Source organism: Salmo trutta, chromosome 4 (assembly GCF_901001165.1).
Source record: "Salmo trutta chromosome 4, fSalTru1.1, whole genome shotgun sequence".
NCBI classification, from domain to species: domain Eukaryota; kingdom Metazoa; phylum Chordata; class Actinopteri; order Salmoniformes; family Salmonidae; genus Salmo; species Salmo trutta.
In genome coordinates, this window is record NC_042960.1 from 25135018 (window position 1) to 25159122 (window position 24105).

The following is a 24105-nucleotide window of genomic DNA, read 5'->3' on the forward strand; positions in this document are numbered from 1 at the left end:
GACAAATTCCCCTTTCAGCAAGACAATAACCTAAAACACAAAGCCAAATATACCCTGGAGATGCTAACCAAGATGACATTGAATGTTCGAGTGGTCTAGTTACAGTTTCGACTTAAATCAGCGTGAATATATGGCAAGACTTGAAAATGGCTATCTAGCAATGATCAACAGCCAACATGACAGAGCTTGAAGAATAAATCATCCCAATAAAATGTGCAAATATTGTACAATCCAGGTGTGCAAAGCTCTTAGAGACGTACCCAGAAATACTAATTGCCAATGGTGATTCTAACATGTATTGACTGAGGGGTGTGTATACTTATATTTCTGGATTTCATTTTTCAATAAATGTACACATTTCTAAAATCATGTTTTCACTTTGTCATTAAAAAAGGTAGTGTATAAATGCATACATTTTTTTTATTTTTTATATTTGGGCTGTAAGAAGTCAAGGGGTATGAATACATTGAGGGCAATGTAGTTAGCATTGGCTCGCGAAACAACCTCTTAACTCCCTTCATACTGGACACAGAGAAATAAAAATGGTATCCATGAGTTCATCTGACTCTGGGGAAGTTGCTAAAGGGCATCATTGTCAAAATCACTAAGTATTCCTTTAAGACGGTCCTGAAACAGTGCAGCTCAGCTGACTAGTAAGTGTTTGCCTGACAACTCACCCGGACTTTAATTCTGTTGCTCTATAGATTGACTGAATGTATGTAGCAATCTGAAACTGACTTCAAAATGAGGGGCGTTGTACAAAACAAATTCATCAGCTATTGGATCGTCTAACAAATCTAACCAATAAGAGTATCAAAGTTGAAAACATCATGTAGGCCGGCTTTGGCCAAACCCATCGGTTTCTGGGACCAATCAGAATGTGCTCGCATTCTAGAAATTGCCGAGGAGGCAAATCCAGACTCATCGTGGAGAAGTGTCAGTTGGCCGGAGCGATGTGGATGAGTAGCCAGGCAAAGTAAGTCTACCGGTATTCAGGTAGGTTTGCAGGCTTTTTGCTCTAACACAACACTCTCCCATTCAATTCCTTTAAAACGTCTTATTATCACCATGACAATATAGACAAAGTCGTCAAGGCAAGAGCCTTATGGAAATTTGTTGAGAAAATACTTAAAGCCGCCATGTGAAATCTAATACCAACTGCCTTCTCTCACTTCATGTCATATCACTTTACACAATTGAGTAACAACTGTGCGCCATATAATACCATTGTCATTTAAAAAAAAAAAATCAATAACAATACTGACCGTTTTTTTATTGCATCCCTGATTGTTATTACCAGCATTTTCAAAGCATATAGGAGTAGTCTTCACTCAGTCTTCATAGTAGTTGCTTCAGGTGCCTTTGCACCCCACCAAGGGAAAAATATATCTAGGAGAAACACTGCTATTGAGTAGAAATTGTCAGTACAAATCACTAAGTTAAAGGAAAGAAAAAAGACCACCCAAGTGAATCAATATTCTTGTTTATTTAAAAAAGCAGAAAAAAGACGCTAGTAATGTACATATTGGTTCCTCTTCACAACAAATAGTTTAAACTGGGGACAAAGAACAAGTGGAGGGAAGAAGGGAATTGGAGAACGAATACCATGCGTGTGTTGGTTGGTTGGGTGGTCTGGTATGATGTCACTAGCACCTTCCCTCACTTCTTGGAGAACTTGGCTTGCTTATGTTTGGGCGGGGCCCACTTCAGACACACGGTGTCAACTGAGGAGACAGAAACATTCTGGTCAGGGTCTCTCTCCCTCTCACACACACACACGTGACGTACATGGACGAGCCCCGCATACACACACATATTGACAGAGAGTAACACTATGATATCCCTGTAGCTCAGTTGGTAGAGCATGGTGTTTGCAACGCCAGGGTTGTGGGTTCGATTCCCACGGGGGGGCCGGCACAGAATTTTTTTTAATGAAATGTATGAAATGAAATGTATGCATTCACTACTGTAAGTCGCTCTGGATAAGAGTGTCTGCTAAATGACTAAAATGTAAATGTAAATGAAATGTAAAATGATATCCTCAAGAGACAACTGTATACTAGTGCTGAGCGATTACTGCTTTGAGGTTGGTTTGGTTTCGGTACTATTACAACAACAAAAAAATACCTTAATTTTTTTTTTTTAACTTTCAATGCACAATGCACAATGTGGGTGGAATGCTGTAACAGAATAAAACAATTAATAAAAAGTCCCATGATGGTAGTGACGGCCCATTACTGCTTATCACACACATCATTTATTCACTTCAATAAAATATTTCAGCTGTGAATATTACATTTGTTTTATGACTTTATCATTTCATTCCAAGTCGTCATCTTATCTCTAAAGTGCTGCTGCCTATGCGATCTGACAAAAATCACTATTTTACATGTGTGCTTAGGGTTGTTATCCTTTTGGAAGGTGATTCTTCACCCCAGTCTGAGGCCCTGAGCACTCATTAAGGATCTCTGTACTTTTCTCCGTTCATCTTTACCTCGATCCTACTAGTCTCCCAGTACCTTCCGCTGAAAAACACCACACAGCATGATGCTGCCACGACCATGCTTCACCATAGGGATGGTGCCAGGCTTCCTCCAGACATGACGCTTGGCATTCAGGCCAGAGTTCAATCTTGGTTTCGTCAGACCAGAGAATGTTGTTTCTCATGGTCTGAGAGTCTTTAGGTGCATTTTAGCAAACCCCAAAGCAGGATGTCATGTGCCTTTTACTGAGGAGTGGCTTCCATCTGGCCACTCTACCATAAAGTTCTGATTGTCGGAGTGCTGCAGAGATAGAACCTTCCAGAAGGACAACCATCTCCATTGAGGAACTTTGGAGCTCTGTTCTTTGTCACCTCCCTGACCATGGCCCTTCTCCCCTGACTGCTCAGTTTGGCCGGGCGGCCAGCTCTAGGAGGAGTCTTCTTCTTCCATTTATAGCAAAGGGTCTGAATACTTTTGTAAATAAGGTATCAGTTTTTATTTTGAATACATTTGCAAACATTTCTAAACCTGTTTTCGCTTTATCATTATGGGGTATTGTGTGTAGATTGCTGAGGATTTTAATTTATTTAATCCACTTTACAATACGGCTATAACATAACAGAATGTAGGAAAAGTCAAGGGGTCTGAATACTTTCCGAAGGCACTGTATAACCACAGTAGCATGATTTATGGCCAAGGGATATAGGAGATCAACTTTATTCAGTCAGTTCGACACCCTTTAAAAACTAGTCAACACTTGCTCTTCAATTGTCAATCAATGCATAGTCAATAACCTACTATCCACCACGATGTTGATTGACTCATCATTACATGGGACGTGCAAATTCAAGAGCATCATGCCTTCTCCCTTCGCTGTGTAAAGAAATTTGACTGCAATTGCAGATCTGTAAATAATGATGAAATGCTCATGTCTCCGCCCTAACAATGGGGGTCGTTGTCCCAAAGGCAGGAAGGCACGCGACAAGCTTTGCTCCAAAATAAGCCCATAGACACGCATATTTTGGAGAGAGTGAACTCTCTCGCTTCCCCTCCTCCGCATTTCCCTGTCATTGCTCAATTTGTTCCTGGTCAGGCACCAATCCTATCAACAGATCACTAGAATATGCATATTGTTCATTCTAGCGGGAGAACGCTCGACGGACTAGCAAATTGAAACTTTACTTTTCATTTGTCTAGCTAATATGAAGTGGAAAATACCGTCTGTCTCTTCCCTCCCTCTACCACATTTTCTGCGCTAAACTATGTAGAATATTGGCCTGTTGAAAACTACAACCCCCTACTACATCGCACAGTTCAGGTTTGATCTGATTTATCTCTAGACAAAACTGCGCATTCAGCGCACATACAAAAACCCAACTAAATGAAATCCAAATAATTGAACCGACATCTGTCAATTAGCTCCGCACTACTTTATACACATTAATGCAAACACACACCCTCCCCCCAGCTGTGCCAAGTCAAAGAGAACTGTGAGAAACAGGAGTGTGTGTGACTGGGAGAAAGAAGGAGAGAGATGTGGCTGTGGTGGGACCCACAAGTCTTCAAAATCTGTTTTCCTCCTAGCTTTCACTTATCAAGTCCTTTCAGATAAGTACTCAGTAAGGAGGAGACTAGGGGTTTGTCCCAAATGGCACCCTATTCCATATATAGGGGATGATATTATTATTATTATTATTAACAGTGGGTGCTTACATTTGTTCTATTTTACACATGTACTGTGTATTATACGCATGTTAATTGGACATTTGTTTTCTGCATGTCCCTGAAACACCCTCGGAGAGTGGGATCAGAGCTTGCCATTATTGACTGCAACCCTGGAGCAATTAGTGCCTTGCTCAAGGGTACATTGTCAGATTTTTCAAGTACTCATATCAGGGAGTCAAACCAGCAACCTTTTTTGTGGGTTCGATTATTAGCCTTTTAAAATGATTAACTTGGATTAGCTAACACAACGTGCCATTGGGACACAGGAGTGATGGTTGCTGATAATGGGCCTCTGTACACCTATGTAGATATTCCATTAAAAGAAATCTGCCGTTTCCAGCTACAATAGTGATTTACAACATTAACAATGTCTACACTGTATTTCGGATCAATTTGATGTTATTTTAATGGACAGATTTTTTTGCTTTTCTTTCAGAAACAAGGACATTTCTAAGTGACCCCAAACTTTTGAACAGTAGTGTAGGGAATAAGGTGTCATTTGGGATGGAGCCTATGAGACGTCAAAAGGAAACATGTCTACCTGTGATTGGCGGCTTCTTGTACTGGGCGCTCTTGAGGTGTTCCTCAACCAGTTTGGGCGTGACACAGATGACGTGCTGGCCCTTCCAGTATTTCACCATGTTGAGGGACTGCAGCGTACTGATGATGTCACCCTGGGTAATACTGGTCATCTGACTGTGGAGGGAGGAGAGCAATGATAATCTGGGGCTGAGTGTGTGTGAGGTCAAGTGAATGCAGGTGTACCTATGTTGTGGATGTGCAAGTGGATGGATATTCACATACAGTACCAGTCAAAAGTTTAGACACCTATTCATTGAAGTTTATTTATTTATTTTATATCTATCTATATATCTATATATCTATATATATATATATATCTATATATCTATATATCTATATATCTATATATATATATATATATATATATATATATATATATATATATATATATATATATCTATATATATATCTATATCTATACACTATTTTCTACATTGTAGAATAATAGCGAAGACTCCAAACTATGAAATAACACATACGGAATCAGGTAGTAACCAAAAAAGTGTTAAAACAATCAAAATATATTTTATACTTGAGATTCTTCAAAGTAGCCACCCTTTGCCTTGACGGCATTGCACACTGTGGCATTCTCTCAACCAGCTTCATGAGGTAGTCTCCTGGAATGCTTTCCCCAACAGTCTTGAAGGAATTCCCAGAGATGTTCGTCCTTTAAAAGTTGCTGCGTACTGCAGCACAGCTTGCGTGGTGCCTCAGAATTCTATGGCATGTTATTTAAGTGCCAACCACTGGTACCATTAATGCAAGTTAGTGCTAGTTTGACCACCAGAGGGCATCTTTGACTGGCATTGGATGGCCTTCAGTAGTGGCTGTACTAGAGAATTTAAAACATTTTTTATAAGAACATAGTATATGGGACTGATTTTAAGAAATGTTGCTTAACCTCTTGACGGTCGCCTAGGATAGGGGGCGCCACAGCGCATTTAGAAAAAAATTAGTGCCCATTTTAAACGGCCTACTACTCAAACTCAGAAGCTAGGATATGCATATAATTAATACTTGTAGATAGAAAACACCCTAAAGTTTCTAAAACTGTTTGAATGGTGTCTGTGAGTATAACAGAACTCATATGGCAGTCAAAACCCCGAGACAGATCGAAACAGGAAGTGGAATTCTGAATTGCGGACTCAACTTCATCACGTTGCCTATTAATCACACCGTGAGCTATGGTTCATTGAGCACTTCCTATTGCTTCCACTAGATGTCCCCAGTCTTTACAAAGTGATTTGAGCCTTCTACTGTGAAAACTGACAGAATGACACGCTGTGGAACGTGGTCACACGGAGAGGGCCATCACCATTATGACGCCGGCGCCCCTAGCTACCCTCCCCTTTCGAAATGTTTTGAAACACAATGCAATCGTCCCCCTCGAATCTTATTGGAGCTCTAGTTGAAAAACGCCCTAAAGATTTATGTTATACAACATTTGACATGTTTGAACGAACCTAAATAAGAAAAAAATGCATTTTGTTGAAAGAGTAGCCCCGTGCACGTCGGAACTTTTGGTGCAGCCTTCAGAACGCGCTAACAACAACAAGCTAATGGAACATAAAGGATGAACTTTTTCGAACGAAAACACATTTGTTGTGGGCCTGGGATTCCTGGAAGTGTCTAAGGATGAAGATAATCAAAGGTAAGGGATTATTGACAATAGTATACAAGACTAGATTTGATATGCGATTGTTCCAAGATGGCGCTGACCAGTATTGCTAGCCTATTGTTCTGAGTATCGCATCCCCTTTTATCGCAAAGTGTGATTACCCAGTAAAGTTATTTTTAAATCTGGCATTACAGGTGCTTTCAAGAGATATTCATCTATAAATCTTAGAATGACAATATTACATTTTAAAAATGTTTTCGAATAGTAAATTTAGTAAATTGTAGCGCTGTTTCATCGGATGCATTGGAGGGAAAATAGTTAGTCAACGTTACGCACCGATGTAAAATGCTGTTTTTATATATAAATATGAACTTTATCGAACAAAAGAATGCATGTATTGTGTAACATGATGTCCTAGGTGTGTCATCTGATGAAGATTGTCAAAGGTTAGTGCTGCATTTAGCTGTTTTTTTGGTTATTTGTGATGCATGTGGTTGGTCAGAAAATGGATGTGTGGCTACTTTTACGATATACTCCTCTAACATAATCTAATGTTTTGCTTTTGCTGTAAAGCCTTTTTGAAAATCGGACAACGTGGTTCGATTCAGGAGAGGTGTATCTATAAAACGATATAATTTGAAAAAAAATTGAAAAAAAAAAATTATTACATTTTGTTATGCTAATGGCGATAAGATTTTTCGCTGGATGTCCGTCGCCGCACAGGGGTTAATATTATGGTGTTTTTATTCCAAGAAAAACGAAAAACCCTCCTGGGTTTCCATTAGGATGGAACGGAAAATATGGCGCTGTACAGCGTTGGGAGTAGAAAACAGTACTTGGCTATTTAGCTAAAGAATCTCGTGTCGTGCGGGCACGCGGGAGACTGGGATTGAATTCCCCGACGGGGAGGAAGGAGTAGGCTGTCCTTGTAAATAAGAATTTGTTCTTAACTGACTTGCCTAGTTAAATAAAAGGTTACACTAAGAGCATAACATTTCTACACCATAATTGTAGTCTAACCAATACCCAAATGGAGATGCAGTCAAAATAAAAATCGCATTGATTTATCAAGACCAGTGACCATGCATGTCTCAGAGCAGCGTGAAACGGTGCTAAAATAGTTGTAGGCTATTGCTTCAAATCCTATTGCTTCTAACTTCAATATGCTCTTTAAATAAATAAGACCTACACCACATTTAACAGTACATTACTCAACACTAGTGAGACTCATATCGCCTATGGTAGGCCTACAGTATATCAAAAAATATGACCTGACTCTCCTCCAATAATTACATATAGAGGATTGGAGGATTTTAAATTAAAACCAAAAGCCGTCTCATGGGTCTCCCGGTGGCGGCCGGCACGGGTACCTGTAGCAACGCATTTTGCATTGTGATGTGGTGACTTAGCTACGCCACTGGGGAGGCCCCATCCACAAAGTATCAAAATGGGCTATTATAATACTGTACATGGTGTCCAGGTCAGGATAACCAAAACATTTCTTTATTAAAGACTCAGAAAGAATGTTGGTACTTATTTATTTTGATCCAAAGCCATGAATGAGTGAGTCACTCAGTTTTGTGTAGGTGCCGGCTATATGACTGTCATCAACTTGATAATATAACAATATTTTGTTTGTTTGTTTTTTTTTTTTTTAAATGAAAGAGCGATTGTAATCTGAATAAAGGCCAAAATAATATTTGTAAAGGCCAAAATATTTAATTCTGTTTGCAGAGGAAGAGAAACACTGAGCCAATTGTGCGCCGCCCAATGGGACTCCCAATCACGGTCAGATGTAATATATAAAACAAATAATACAACAAAAAGTATTATTATTGTCTTTTCTGGTGGATTAAACTGAAATTGCAACCAATCCCGGCCAGTTGTGATACAGTCAACCTAACTAAGAAATACATTTGAATACATAGAATTACATAGAATAGAATACATAGAATTCTAACCCTACCCAACTTCTAGGCAAGTCTATTGTCCAGCTACCTGCTAATAGCCATAATGGTGCTGTGCAACGTGGCCGTGTGTGTTTGAAAGAGTATTTTTTCCAGTAAGCAACAATTTGTTTACCTTCATTAGACAACTTTGTTCCAATATTTCTGTAATTCAGTGATATTTATTCCCATAGTAATTCGTTATGGAATCATAACTAAATATTTTTAGCATAATTTTATTAACGAAAGCATGAAGATGTCATTATTAGTTACATTGTTTTAGTTTGAACGTGCAGACTGGCACTAAGAACAGCGGCAACGTTTCCCTAGTCAGCGCCATTATTAGTGCAATGCCCCTTAAAGTGTTGCTCTGTGCTACCCAGTGTGGTGGTGTGGGGGTCCACCCCCCCTCCCTTCTCCATGGGCTAGGTCCGTCTCTGTGCGCAGCTCTGTGGCCCATCCCGTGCCCCCTGCCCTCGTGCCTTGAACACTTTCAGTGGATACAGCTGAAGAACTGCAAGGCAATCCCATTGTGCAAAACTCGGGACCAATATATATTGTCCTGCTAATAACAGGGTTAATAATATAATCTGTGAGAATATCCAAGGGGCTTTAAAATAATTATAAAATAATAATCACTGTTTAAAAAAAAAAATATTTTGGACATGATTTAGTTTTCAAATACTGTAAAATGAGCGAGAAAAAGGCCATTCTTGAACATGGGATGTGACAATGTTACTAATTTGGAAATAAATCCAGTTTGTTATTTAGAATTATTTATTTCTGTTTTTAAAGGGAGAGAAACCAAAAACCTACAGTCATCTCATGGGTCTCCCAGTCGAGGCCGGCACGGGTATTGAACCAACATCTGTAGTAACACAGCTTGCACTGCAATGCAGTGTCTTAGACCGTTGCGCCACGCAGACGCTGTACAACGTGACCGGTCGGGAGTGGGCTACACTACTACAGTAAGAGCAAAATAATCCTAACAAAATAAAAACCTTAGTGTAACAACAGTTTTAGTAAGTAATACTGAAGTCGTGCACAATTAACAGTTTCTATTTAGGTTTATGTTACCCATTCATTGTCAAGACACAGTTGGACCCAAAAGCATAATCAGCGCTCTAACTCCTCCTTGCGCTGGTCTGGAGCAATGAAGTGGTGGCGTAGGGTATCGTACTAAACCACAAATTACCTCTAAGTACCGCAGCATAATCGCAAAACTTTTAGTGGAGCAACCACTGCATGCGGAGCACTTGTTGGCTGCTTTTACTTCACTATGCGGTCCAACTCATCTCAATTGAGTTGAGGTCGGGTGATTGTGGAGGCCAGGTCATCTGATGCAGCACTCCATCTCTCTCCTTCTTGGTCAAACAGCCCTTACACAGCCTGGAGGTGTGATTTCGGTCATTGTCCTGTTGAAAAACAAATGATAGCGGAACTAAGTGCAAACCAGATGGGATGGCGTATCACTGCAGAATGCTATTGTAGCCATGCTGGTTCATTGTGCCTTGAATTCAAAATAAATCACTGACAGTTTCACCAGCAAAGAACGCCCACACATCCTCCAAGCTTCACGGTGGGAACCACACATGCTGAGATCATCGGTTCACCTACTCTGCGTCTAATAAAGACACAGGGGTTGGAACCAAAAATCTCAAATTTGGACTCATCAGACCAAAGGACAGATTTCTACCGGTCTAATGTCCATTGCTCATGTTTCTTGGCCCAAGCAAGTCTCTTCTTTCTATTGGTGTCCTTTAGTAGTGGTTTCTTTGCAGCAATTCGACCATGAAGGCCTGATTCACAAAGTCTCCTTTGAACAATTGATGTTGAGATGTGTCTGTTACTTGAACTCTGAAGCATTTATTTGGGCTGCAATTTATGAGGCTGATAACTCTCATAAACTTATCCTCTGCAGCAGAGGTAACTTTGGATCTTCCTTTCCTGGGGCAGTCCTCGTGAGAGCCAGTTTCATCATAGCGCTTGATGGCTTCTTGAAATTTTCCGAATTGACTGACCTTCATGTCTTAAAGTAATGGACTGTCATTTCTCTTTGCTTATTTTAGCCGTTCTTGCCATAATATGGACTTGGTCTTTTACCAAATAGGGCTATCTTCTGTATACCACCCCTACCTTGTCACAACACAAGTGATTGGCACAAACGCATTAAGAATGAAAGAAATTCCACAAAATAACTTTTAACAAGGCACATGATTCCATATGTGTTATTTCATAGTTTTGATGTCTTCACTGCTAGTCTACAATGTAGAAAATAGTCAAAACAAAAAACCCTGGAATGAGTAGGTGTGTCCAAACTTTTGACTGGTACTGTACATGAAAATGTATTTATGGTGAGGTGAAAATAGTTACTTGTCTGTGTGTACCTGAGGTCCTTGATGGAAAGCGTGCCCCTGAAGTCCCTGAGGATCTCCAGCAGCACCCAGGACCAGTAGCTCCTGTAGCTCAGCTTGCCCAGGTCTGACAGGGGCTTCTCCGGAGAACCCACCGTACTCTCCAATTTAGACAGCTCATAACCTGGGGGGGAGAGAAAGAGAGAGAGCACGTGTGATAGTGTGTGTTAGAGCTGGGACGATAAACCAAAATTGATCGTCACCAACCAAACCAGCCATGTATAAACAACATTTTACGAATATTGATAATAATGATAAGTAGCCTTTACTAGAAATGTGAAGTTTGAAATGGAATAGGCCTAAGCTGGCGGGAAAATTGTTAACATTCAAAGTAGTAGTTTAAGGGGTATAATAAAATAAATGGTGCTTAATAATTGTATTAACTTAACGCACAATTTATCGTTAACCTGATAATTGTCAATTTAGAATAATATTTTGTCCATATTGCCCAGCTCCAGTGTGTGTGTATCCCACTCACTGAAGGCTATGAGGAACTTTCCGTATCCTCTACGCTGGTAGGGTGGGAGGGTGAGGATACACGCCACGTTATTCCCATCTGGAGACTCTTTCTCCTGTGGAACAGACAACAAGCTCATCTTTTATAGGCCTACACTATACCAGTTATCCGTTCACCTAAAACAATGAACAATTTCATTCAGATTTGACATGAGAGATTTTTAGGTCAAAAGGGATTCTTAACAGCTTCTACCTTCAAGCCATAAGACTTCTGAACAGATAACCAAATGGCTACCCGGACTATTTGCATTACATGTACACATTACCTCAATGTGCCCCAGCACATTGATTCTGTACCGGTACCCCCTGTATATAGCCTCGTTACTGTTATTTTATTGTTGCTCTTTAAATTGTTATTTTCTATTTTCAATTTTTTAATTTTTTTTATTGTTTACTTCAGTTTATTTAATAAACAAGTTCCACAGACATGTGACTAACAGAAATGTGACTAACAGAAATTGAATAATCTGTACCTGAACAAAGGGGGGTCAAAATCAAAAGTAACAGTCAGTATCTGGTGTGGCCACCAGCTGCATTAAGTACTGCAGCGCGTCTCCACCTCATGGACTACACCAGATTTGCCAGTTCTTGCTGTGAGACGTTACCCCACTCTTCCACCAAGGCACCAGCAAGTTCCCGGACATTTCTGGGGGGAATGGCACTAGCCCTCACCCTCCGATCCAACAGGTCCAGACATGCTCAATGGTATTGAGATCCGGGCTCTTCGCTGGCCATGGCAGAACACTGATATTCCTGTCTTGCACAAAATCACACACAGAATGAGCAGTATGGCTGGTGGCATTGTCAAGCTGGAGGGTCATGTCAGGATGAGCCTGCAGGAAGGGTACCACATGAGGGAGGAGGATGTCTTCCCTGTAACGCACAGCGTTGAGATGGCCTGCAATGACAACAAGCTCAGTCCGATGATGCTGTGACACATTGCCCCAGACCATGACGGACCCTCCACCTCCAAATCGATCCCGCTCCAGAGTACAGGCCTCGGTGTAACGCTCATTCCTTCGACGATAAACGCGAATCCGACCATCACCCCTGGTGAGACAAAACTGCGATTCGTCAGTGAAGAGCACTTTTTGACAGTCCTGTCTGGTCCAGCGACGGTGGGTTTGTGCCCGTTGTTGCCGGTGATGTCTGGTGAGGACCTGCCTTACAATAGGCCTACAAGCCCTCAGTCCAGCCTCTCTCAGCCTATTGAGGACAGTCTGAGCACTGATGGAGGGATTGTGCGTTCCTAGTGTTGTTGCCATCCTGTACCTGTCCCGCAGGTGTGATGTTCGGATGTACCGATCCTGTGCAGGTGTTTTTACACGTGGTCTGCCACTGCGAGGCCGATCAGCTGTCCGTCCTGTCTCCATGTAGCGCTGTCTTAGGCGTCTCACAGTGAAGACATTGCAATTTATTGCCCTGGCCACATCTGCAATCCTCATGCCTCCTTGCAGCATGCCTAAGGCACGTTCACGCGGATGAGCAGGGACCCTGGGCATCTTTCTTTTGGTGTTTTTCAGAGTCAGTAGAAAGGCCTCTTTAGTGTTCTAAGTTTTCATAACTGTGACCTTAATTGTCAAACGTCTGTAAGCTGTTAGTGTCTTAACGACCGTTCCACAGGTGCATGTTCATTAATTGTTTATGGTTCATTGAACAAGCATGGTAAACAGGGTTTAAACCCTTTACAATGAAGATCTGTGAAGTTATTTGGATTTTTTCAAATTATATTTGAAAGACAGGGTCCTGAAAAAGGGACCTTTATTTTTTTGCTGAGTTTATACATTTTTTACTTTGGACAAGCAGCCACAGATATCCCTATCCCTGTACTGGGACCAGTACTTACTTTGGAGAAGTATCCCACTATGTGTGCTCCCTGCCTGTTGACTTCAGTCAGAATGTAAAAGACAAAAGGCTCCACGTCAAAGTACAGCGTCTTGTGGTCCAGGAAGAGCTTGGCCAGTAGACACAGGTTCTGGCAGTAGATCTACAGAAAGAGACAAGGGTCAGTATTACCGTCAGTGGGTTTGTTCATTTTAATACATCTTGCAGATGCTCAATGAAGATGAGTCAGTTATGTTAGTGCTGGAACAAACATATGCAAATTAGGGGTACCCCCAAGACTTAAGTTGAAAGGTCTAGGTTGTTCTTGTTCCCAGTTAACTAAGACCTGTTTAAATTGCTTTCGGGGCAGTTTGGGGTAATTCTCTGTGGTTTGGTCCTGTCTCCTGTGTTCTTACCTTGTGGTCGCGTCCGTCCACTTCGTACACAGAGATGTTGCTCCGCCTGTAGATCTCTTTCCCAAGAGGCTGCCTCCACTGACATTGGGACTGGAGGAACAGATAGAGTGAGGAGGAAAGGAAAGGTAGAGAGGAAATTGATAAAAGATTTTATGTTTAAAGAAAATGTATAATGAATAATTAAAGTATTAAACATAAGTCCAACTAGGTTGGACTGGGAGGGAGATAAATGTGTGTATGCGTGTGCCGAAGAAAATACCGAGAACAATAGAGACTGTGTTTGGCTCGACCTGGCTAGGACTCTGAGAAACTTATGATAGGACAGGGAGTACTTCTCAAGGTTTCTCTAATCTCTGGGGAATGGAACGGACAGCGCTGGGTAGTGATACACAGTGGTGAGAACTGTGGAGAAGCACACAACTCACCTACTGTTTGTGTGTATGTATGGCGTAGGATATCTACTGTTTGTGTGTATGTATGTGCGTAGGATATGAAGTGAACTATAAAATGGATGTCTTTGTATAATGGACTTCAGAGCCCTCGTGAATAAACATTTTGACTATTGTAAGCTGGGACTCCGTCTGTTTCATTCAACCAGAATCTTACAAATTCTGGAATGCAGACTGAGTAGTTTAATTAAAGTTCAGTTTAAGAACATTGAGAACAAAATTCTCTTAACAGAAATAGAGGTGGAGAAGGATGAAACAATAGTATATGGTTCAAAGCTTTTGGTAAAATAGAAGTGCTAGTCTCCAATGGTAGATGGTAATGAAAGACAACAGCAATGCTGAAGCTAACAGTGCTTTTAAGCTGTTGAAGCTGACAGTCACCGACCAGGTGGTATCTGAAGGTCTTCTCGTACTTCATGTACTTGAGGCAGTACTCGCAGATCCACAGCTTGGGCTGCTTGCCGTAGTCCTCTGGGAATGGGGAGAAGTACCAGGCGTCAATCTCAAAGTTTCCAATCTGGATCTTGTCCACGTACTTCACTTTAGTGATCTGGGAGAGAGAGGCAAGGACACATTTTTACTTCCCCCCCTTCTCTAGGAATTGTATAGTCTTACAACTACATACAGTACGAGTCAAAAGTTTGGCACACGTACTTATTCAAGGGTTTTTCTTTATTTTTACTATTTCCTACAATGTAGAATAATAGTGAAGACATCACTATTATTTTCAATCGTCCTGTTGAAAAACAAATGATGTCCCACTAAAAACAAACCAGATGGGATGGCGTATTGATTGACCAGATTGACTGACCTTCATGTCTTAAGGTAATGATGGACTGTTGTTTCTGTTTACTTATTTTAGCTGTTCTTGACATAATATGGACTTGGTCTTTTACCAAATAGGGCTATATTCTGTATACCACCCCTACCTTGTCACAACGCGGAGTCAATCACCACCTTCCGGAGACACCTGAAACCCCACCACTTTAAGGAATACCTGGGATAGGATTAAGTAATCCTTCTAACCCCACCCTCCCCCCAAAAAAGATATAGATGTACTATTGTAAAGTGGTTGTTCCACTGGATATCATAAGGTGAATGCACCAATTTGTAAGTCGCTCTGGATAAGAGCGTCTGCTAAATGACGTAAATGTAAATGTAAACAACACAAGTGATTGGCTCAAACGCATTAAGGAGGAAAGAAATTACACAAAATTAACTTTTAACAAGGCACAACTGTTAATTGAAATGCATTCCAGGTGACAACCTCATGAAGCTGGTTGAGAAAATTCCAAGAGGGAGCAAAGCGGTCATCAAGGCATAGGGTGGCTACTTTGAAGAATCTCAAATATAAAATATATTTTCATTTGTTTAACCCTTTTTTGGTTACTACATGATTCCATGCATGTCATTTCATAGTTTTGATGTCTTCACTATTATTGTACAATGTAGAAAATACAAAATAATACCCTGGAATGAATAGGTGTCCAAACTTTTGACTGGTACTGTATATCAAAAAGTGCATAACATTATAGCTACACACGCTTACCGCCTCATGCTCCTTTTCCAGGGCAGCTGTGGTGGGGTCCATCTCTGCGTACGTCTGGCGGGAAAGAGGAGTTCGATTAGAAAACAGAACAGAGGGAGCCCATTTAATATCGGAATCTAACTAATCTGACTGACAGAAGAACAGTTTAGAAATTGACAATGGGGATATGATCCACCGCTGTTGGGGTATGTAGTCTAGAACCTCCTGCACTAGCCTACCTTCTGCACATGGTTGATCTCATCATGTTTGCGTTTCTGGTTGCGGGTGATCTTCCTTTCGGGCTGCTCCCCCAGGTCGCCCCCTCCACCACCCTCAGCGATTTTTGTCACTGCGTCCTTCGCCGTCTTGGTCAGTGCCAGGCGAGCCTTGCCCACCCACTCATCCAGACGTCTGTTAACTACAGGCCCAGGGGAGAGATAGAGAGAGGGTTGGCGGAGAAGGAAGAAATGATAAAAGGGAGGTGGAGGAAAGTAGAAGGAGAGGTGTATGAAAAGATGGAGGAGAATGGAAGTGCTGTGTGTGTCCCACTCACATCCAACATAGTGTACGTAGAACTCCTCTCTGCCCTCCTGTTCGTTCAGCCTGGACTGGATAACCTCAGCAGAATCTGAAAAAAGAAGAAAAGAAAAAGAGGTTGAGTTTTACTGATTTAACTGTAGCTATCTCTGGAAAAAGCACATCTAGCTAGATATAGTAGGGCAGGACACATTACATTTTTAACAATGCTTTTTTTTCTGATAAAAACGAGTACATTGCATCTGCCGCAGAGCCCAGTTTCATAATATTACCATATGTCCCAGCTGTTTGCTGTAGTTTTGAAGAAATCATGAAAAAAACTGCCTTATTTTAGGGAATTGTTCACCGTTCCAGCTCCTATTAAGCACCGTGGCACCAACTCACTTTCCGAACGTTCTATTCCCAGCTTATTGTGCTTTGCTATTGTTGGTAATGAGACCTGCCCACATTGCTGGTAGTTAGAATGTAAACAATAAAAAATGTATCATGGAACTCTGAGGTCATCCCATTGTTTACTATAGGGAAATATACAGTTGAAGTCGGAAGTTTACATACACTTAGGTTGGAGTCATTAAAACTAGTTTTTCAACCACTCCACACATTTTTTGTTAACAAACTATAGTTTTGGCAAGTCGGTTAGGACATCTACTTTGTGCATGACACGTAATTTTCTAACAATTGTTTACAGACAGATTATTTCACTTATAATTCACTGTATCACAATTCCAGTGGGTCAGAAGTTAACATATACTAACTTGACTGTGCCTTTAACCTGTCTGGGCTAGGGGGCAGTATTTTCACAGCCGGATGAAAAACGTACCCAATTTAAACAGGTTACTACTCTGGCCCAGAAACTAGAATATGCATATTATTAGTAGATTTGGATAGAAAACACTCTGAAGTTTCTAAAACTGTTTGAATGGTGTCTGAGTATAACAGAACTCATATGGCAGGCAAAAACCTGAGAAAAATCCAAGCAGGAAGTGAAAAGTCTGAGAATTATAGTTCTTCTTTTGATTCTCTATTGAAGCTACAGTGTCTGTGGGGGACGTTGCACTTCCTAAGGCTTCCATTGGCTGTCTAAAGCCTTCAGAAAGGCTTTAGACTGGGCAGAGTATAGGAGCTCAGTTACTGAGTGGTCTGCCTGGCAACAAAGGGATTGGATATGCGCGGTCACGCGAGCACACCGTTCCTTCTTTTTCTTCTTGAATGAATATGCTATTGTCCGGTTGGAATATTATCGCAATTTTAAGTTAAAAATACCATAAAGATTGATTTTAAACAGCGTTTGACATGCTTCTAAGTACGATAATGGAACATTTTGACTTTTCGTCTCTCGTTCCACTCTCGCGCGTTATGCCTTTGGATAAGTGATCTGTACGCACAAACAAAATGGAGGTATTTGGACATAAATATGGATTATTTCGAACAAAAACAACATTTCTTGTGGAAGTAGCATTCTGACGAAGATTAGCAAAGGTAAGAGAATATTTCGAATACTAATTCTGAGTTTAGGTTGCCCCGAACTTGGCAGGTGTCTGAATAGCTCGCCGTGATGGCTGAGCTATGTACTGAGAATATTGAAAAATGTTCTTCCTCCGTAAAGCTATTTTAAAATCTGACACAGCGGTTGCATCCAGGGGTAGTCTATCTATAATTCTTAAAATAATTGTTATATATTTTGTCAACGTTTATGATGAGTATTTTTGTAAATTGATGTGCACATTCACCGGACGTTTTGGTGGGAACACATTTTCTGAACATCACGCGCCAATGTAAAATGCTGTTTTTGGATATAAATATGAACTTTATCGAACAAAACATACATGTATTGTGTAACATAATGTCCTAGGAGTGTCATCTGATGAAGATCATCAAAGGTTAGTGCTTCATTTAGCTGCGTTTTGGGTTTTATTGACACATGTCCTTGCATGGAAAATGGCTGTGTGATTATTTTTGTCTTAGTACTCTCCTAACATAATCTAATGTTTTGCTTTCGCTGTAAAGCCTTTTTGAAATCGGACAATGTGGTTAGGTTAACGAGAAGTTTATCTTTAAAATCGTGTAAAATAGTTGTATGTTTGAGAAAGTTGAAATATGACATTTTGTTGTTTTTGAATTTTCCGCCCTGATATTTCCCTGGCTGTGTCCTGCTAGCGTCCCACCTAGCCCATAGAAGTTAAACAGCATGGAAAAGTCCAGAAAATGATGTCATGGCTTTAGAAGCTTCTGATAGGCTAATTGAAAAATGCCAAGGGGGTGAACACTTTCGCAAGCCACTGTAGGTATGCACGTCAGCTTTGACATCAGTTTTGCACATCGGCGTTAAACTAGACATTGGGCCGATGCCGATGTTGGCATTTTTAGCTAATATCGTCTGATTCCAATATGTTCACCGATATATTGTGCATCCCTAATTGTTTCCCTACTTCCTCGTTATGCAGACATAAACACACATGGCACCATCGAGGTGCGGATGTTTCCTTTCTACACAAGTTGTTTTTTTCCAGTTTCATCCTAAGAACAGATTGTAGTTGTAAAATAAAAAGGGATAGATTTTTTGGTGCCATTTTGGCTAAATGGAATTCTAATCGTCACTCTAGCCAAAACAGGCTCTGCGAGCGTTCGATTTCATTAATTTGCTATGGGCTCGCGCTAGTGTTCCCAGCTTAGCCAACGCTCCTTTGCCATTTTTCAGCCTTGGGTGAATTTTGACTCGTTCTATTGTCCAGCCTAGCTATCGCTTACAGCTAATAGAGCTTGATGGCCTTGAATGCAAACAATAAACAAAACCACAATTTCACATATCTAATGTTCAAAAAGCAAACTTGATCTTGAGATCACCAACAACAAGTAGATAAAAACCTGCATAGTTAAACATTGTGACTATCTCTATCAGTAAGCTGGACAATAGAACGAGTCAAAATTCACCCAAGGCTGAAAAACATCCAAAGAAGGTTGGTTGAGCTGGAACACTAGCGCGAGGCCATAGCAAATGAATTGGAACAAACCTTCGCTGAGCCTTTTCTGACTGCAATGATCCTTAGAATTCCATTTTCCTTAAATGGCACCAAAAAAGGTATACCTTTTTTATTTTACCACTACAATCTGTTCTTAGGACGAAACTGAAAAAGAACTTGTGTAGAAAGTAAACATCCGCACCTCAATGGTGCCAAGTGTGCTTATGTCTGCTTAACAAGGAAGAAGGGGAAAAAAATGGCAACTTGTGACTATTTCTGGTCTTTATCGATCAATGCCAGCAGAATACACTGCCCGGCCTTATATAATTAGAAAGAGGATATGACCATGATTAAAATGGTGTACGACTTGAAAAACAACAATAGGACGACCTCAGTTCTATGAGTAATTTTGTTGTTGATGTTTTAACTACCAGCAACGGGTAACATCATTATACAGCTGCAAAAACATGCATCATTAGAAATAATAGGTTATCCTGATTAAAATGGTGTGGAACTTCAAACCATTAAAATACATACATTGAGATATTTGACGAAATAGACAGACATGTCCCTATTTCCCCAAAACAACGACAGTCTGAAAGTTCTAAGAACAGTCTTTTATTTAACCAGTTTACCATTTATCTACTACCATTTGCCTTTTTGTGTTTAAGATTTTGTGATTTGTAATCTAGCAGTTAAGAGCGTTTGGCAGTAACTGAAAGGTGGCTAGTTCGAATCCCCGAACAAACTAGGTGAAAAATCTGTCGATGTACCCTTGAGCAGGCCACTTAACCTTAGTCGCTCTAGATAAGAGCGTCTGCTAAATGACTAAAATGTGAAATGTAAACTAGGCCTCAATGTGAAAGCGTGGCAAAAATGTATTCAATTTCATTATTCACAGATCTACTCCTCTGATGACATGGCAGGCAGCACACTCATGAAAACGAACTGCTCAGCAAAGCAAAGGCTCTTTTGAGAGCTACCAGATTTATCATTTTAAAAAAGCAACTTTTTTAGTGTCTGTGTCCAGTGTCTGTAGTTATATGTTAAGGGGTTAAGGGGGTGTTACTTTCGCAGATAATGGCACCCATACCTAAATGTATGGTGTTTATGACAGTTTCCTTGTTATGGTTTAAATAGTTATTTTATGGTTGTACGTGATAAAATTAACTAGAAAATTGTGAGTAATTACTATTTTAATAAGGATATTCAATTTATTCAGTACTACTGCAGTTGCTAAATAATTCCAATAGATGGCAGTATAAGACCACAAATTAAATTTCAGAAGATTAGTTCTCTCCTTGGATACACCACTCCCCTCACAGGAAAACTAATGCGGGCACTTTGTCCCTTTCCACACTGCTAGTGCAAGAGGCATTTAACAGATTGATGTGAAGAAATATAATGATAATTCATGTTTATTATTACTTGTTCATGTTTTGAAATTATACTTCATTACCATAACAATTATCAATAAACCTGAACATCAATTCAGTCACCTCTGGTCGACAAAAACGTATTTTCCTAGTACATTCATTGTCAAATTCGTCAACCATCATCGACCCGCTCTGCCTTCTCGCAAAAGTAGCCAACTCAACAAGCCCCACCAAAAACTTGTGCTGTCAGAGAGCACTCTGCCTTCTCGCGCGAGCGGCATGTTGGAGGTAAGTTTGCTAACCGTGAGGGTGCATGATGTAATTTGTTGGCGGGCTGGAAGAAGCAGTCAGATTTTCTATTCGAGGCTGTGTACTCATAATATGATACGTTAACTGAGCTTTTTATTATGCATGTCTACTAGGGTTGAGGTTAGCGCACCCGACTAGTGATTATTTGGCCAGGGTTCAATGCCTGCTATATTCACTATTTTTTTGCTCTCCCAAAAGCAACACAGGCCTAATACGAGATAAATAGCTACCTGTAATGTAATGAGTGACCATTTTAGAAAATCATGGGACATATAGTCTTTGGTTGCATGCAATTTTATGTCAATCTTATTACTGCTATAGCCTATAATTGATGCTTTGTGGTTTTATGCTGCCATCTATTGGAAATAGTTCGCAATTAAAAGTTATTAATTCACATAAAGTCACTGGTGAGGCAGCTGAGAAATAGTGTATTTTTCTTATTAATTCCTGAGATCAGTCTCAAACCTGCCCCACCTATCCCATCCAATTGTTGGACTTTCACATGTCACACCCAGTTCAAACCACATTTGAAAAATAAAATGTGGCTTGTTTATCAAGTGTTCTGCCTTACAATAATAAATATCATAAAAGAACAACAAAAAAACAGCTAAATGCTTGCATAGGTTTTGATTAACAAAATAACAATCAAAATGCTATTTAGTACTATAATGGTATTTACTAACAATATTATAACACAAATAGTTTAAAAGTATTCTAGGCTACCCTACCCAAGGGTTAAGGGCTAAAACAGTTATACCTAGGGTTAGAGTTTAAGGCTGTGGCCTTCTGTGGTTACTAAATAACTCATTCGTGTCACTTTCTAGGCTAATAATCTGAGGTAGTTTTTCTACAGATCTACATTAACATGGTTATTTCTTAATTAAAACATTTCCTCTGGATGTTTAAATCGACCACATCTTGAAAAAGATGACAGGGACATGTTTTTTTTTAGGTTTACACCATCCACGAGCAGAAAATGTTTAACGTTTGATGGCTATGCGCCAGCCATCGTTAGCTCTGTGGGTCAACAACAACTTGTACCCAGGCGAACAGCGAGTTTGCTCACCAAGTAGCCCCAACCTTGTTAATTATAATAAATTACTGAGGTAAGCCTACGAATTTAATATGGGCAGGTCTCTTTGCCAACAATAGCCAGGCAGGAATTGTGACCTAGAACAATGTGGCTGAGAATAGAACGTTCGGGAAGCGAGTTGGTGCCACTGTGCTCAGTAGAACTAATAGGAGCTGGCAGGGTGAAAAATGCCCTAAAATGTGTTTTTTTCGCGATTAATTCAAAACTACGCCAAGCAGTTGGGACAGATAGTAAAAATTAAGAAACTGGGCTCCACGGCGGATGCAATGAACTAGTTTTAGTTGTAAAAAAAAGCGTTGTTAAAAATGTCACGTGTCCAGCCTAGTATCAGTCTGAAGATGTATGCAGAACCAGTCAGGACGCACTGATGATAAATAGTGTTCTGCCCCACAGCCTTTCAAACGTAGCTAACTATTATTGGCTTATAAACAAATACTTACGCCATGTCTTGTCGGCTCGCTGACATAAATACGTCTCTCCGATTTCGACTGAGACCTCTTGCTCCCTGCCCAACAACACCCCTCCCCCGTTGCGCTGAGGAATCGAGCCCCCGGCTTCTCTTTCCCGATCAATGGCCTCCGACTCATCCTCCTCCCCGCCACTGCCGTTAGATGAACAAGTGGCTTGTATTCCAGTGTCCAACTCTTCCCGGTCCGTTACGTTGTGTCCTGTGTCAAGTTCAACGTCCATTCGGTCCTCTGGCAGATTGTTGTTGTAGTTATTGTCTCGAATATGACGCTCGGTCGTCGTTAGCGCTGTTCCGGCAGACATCGTGTGTTATTTCAAAACACTGCCTGCCCCCGGACGATGTGAGTTTGCGCAGTGCAGAGGGGGGCGTTCTCGACTCTTCTAAACTAGTTGCTCTTCTAACAGATCTAGGATCAGATTATATACCCACAGTAACAGTAATGTAACTTTGAGATTACCCAAACTCAGTAACGTAATCTGGTTACATTCCGTTACTAATGCCTCTTACTTTCCCCATAAGAGGCATTAGAAGACAAAATTGTATGTTACCAATTGACGGACATCTATTGCAGGATAAATCAATGTTAAAGTTTACACAGCTGGCCATATATGGATGTTAAATTTTACTTTATGAGTTGGTTATGTAGGCTTTTCTAACCCATCACTTTCTACTACATATAATACGATTAAATTATATATTTACCTTAAAAACCAAAGTCTATCAGAATTCCATTCATTCCATTAAATGTTATACCCCTTGATCTTCAAGAATAGGACTTGGAAATATGGAAGTATTGATTTTCCAAATTGTTTTACCTGAGCATGACCCCAAAACTAAGGACTTATTAGCCACCCCTCCTCGTAATTTATGCTTTTGTTGTCATAGAGGACTGATTGGGCTCATTGATTCGAGTTGAAAAATAAATGCTGCGCTCATGGAATGGAATTCTTTGAGCACTACTGAAAAGTGCTATTTACATGTGAAAAAAATTAATGCCATATGCTGCATTTGCTATAGGCCTATTGTTTACCTTTTTGTTGGTGACACTTTGATAATATGCAGTTTTTAAAGGGCAAATCCACAGATGAAATAATAACAAAACGGTCGCCCCGCCTCTGTTTTGGTAAAAAGCTGAGGGATGGGCCTGGAGAAATGTAACCACTCTCAGACTAATAGACAGAGCTATGGATGCAAGCCCTGACCATCCATGATATTTTTATTAATTTTTTTATTTCACCTTTATTTAACCAGGTAGGCAAGTTGAGAACAAGTTCTCATTTACAATTGCGACCTGGCCAAGATAAAGCAAAGCAGTTCGACAACATACAAAAACACCGAGTTACACATGGAGTAAAACAACATACAATCAATGATGCAGTAGAAAAAAATAAGACTATATACAATGTGAGCAAATGATGTGAGATAAGGGAGGTAAAGGCAGAAAATGCCATGGTGGCAAAGTAAATAAAGTATGGAAAGAAAAACACTGGAATGGTAGATTTGTAGTTTGAAGAAAGTTAAAAGTTAAAATATAAATAATATGGTGCAAAGGAGCAAAATAAATAAAATAAATAAATACAGTAGGGGAAGAGGTAGTAGTTTGGGCTAAATTAAAGATGGGCTATGTACAGGTGCAGAGATCTGTGAGCTGCTCTGACAGCTGGTGCTTAAAGCTAGTGAGGGAGATAAGTGTTTCCAGTTTTAGAGATTTTTGTAGTTCGTTCCAGTCATTGGCAGCTGAGAACTGGAAGGAGAGACGACCAAAGGAGGAGTTGGCTTTAGGGGTGACCAGAGAGATATACCTGCTGGAGCGCGTGCTACAGGTGGGTGCTGCTATGGTGACCAGTGAGCGGAGATAAG

The 24105-nt window shown here is 40.4% G+C and overlaps 1 protein-coding gene across 2 annotated transcripts; it reads right to left on the reverse strand.

The window, feature by feature from the left end:
- Window positions 1-1467: 1467 nt before the first annotated feature.
- LOC115192130 (histone acetyltransferase KAT8) lies at window positions 1468-22596 on the reverse strand. 2 transcript variants are annotated; one of them, XM_029750290.1, is made up of 11 exons: window positions 22217-22595; window positions 16055-16129; window positions 15741-15919; window positions 15523-15576; window positions 14359-14523; window positions 13525-13614; window positions 13131-13271; window positions 11247-11340; window positions 10742-10892; window positions 4750-4904; window positions 1468-1724 (listed from the first exon to the last, which is right to left on the reverse strand). In XM_029750290.1, the coding sequence occupies exons 1-11, from the start codon at window positions 22545-22547 to the stop codon at window positions 1660-1662; spliced, it is 1500 nt and encodes a 499-aa protein (XP_029606150.1). In that variant the 5' UTR covers window positions 22548-22595; the 3' UTR covers window positions 1468-1659. The 2 variants fall into 2 exon arrangements, with proteins under 2 accessions (XP_029606150.1, XP_029606151.1); XM_029750291.1 differs by lacking the exons at window positions 1468-1724; window positions 4750-4904 and adding an exon at window positions 9710-9769 and having other exon boundaries at window positions 22217-22596.
- Between the last annotated feature and the right edge of the window lie 1509 nt (window positions 22597-24105).

Bases quoted from the DNA above. Each gene is read 5' to 3' on its own strand.
- LOC115192130 (XM_029750290.1), bottom strand. From the start codon at position 22,547: ATGTCTGCCGGAACAGCGCTAACGACGACCGAGCGTCATATTCGAGAC. The intron at 13,272-13,524 runs GTAAGAACACAG...CTCTTTCTGTAG, and splicing joins TGGACGGACGCGACCACAAG to ATCTACTGCCAGAACCTGTG. The intron at 10,893-11,246 runs GTGAGTGGGATA...TCTCCCCCCCAG, and splicing joins AAAGTTCCTCATAGCCTTCA to GTTATGAGCTGTCTAAATTG.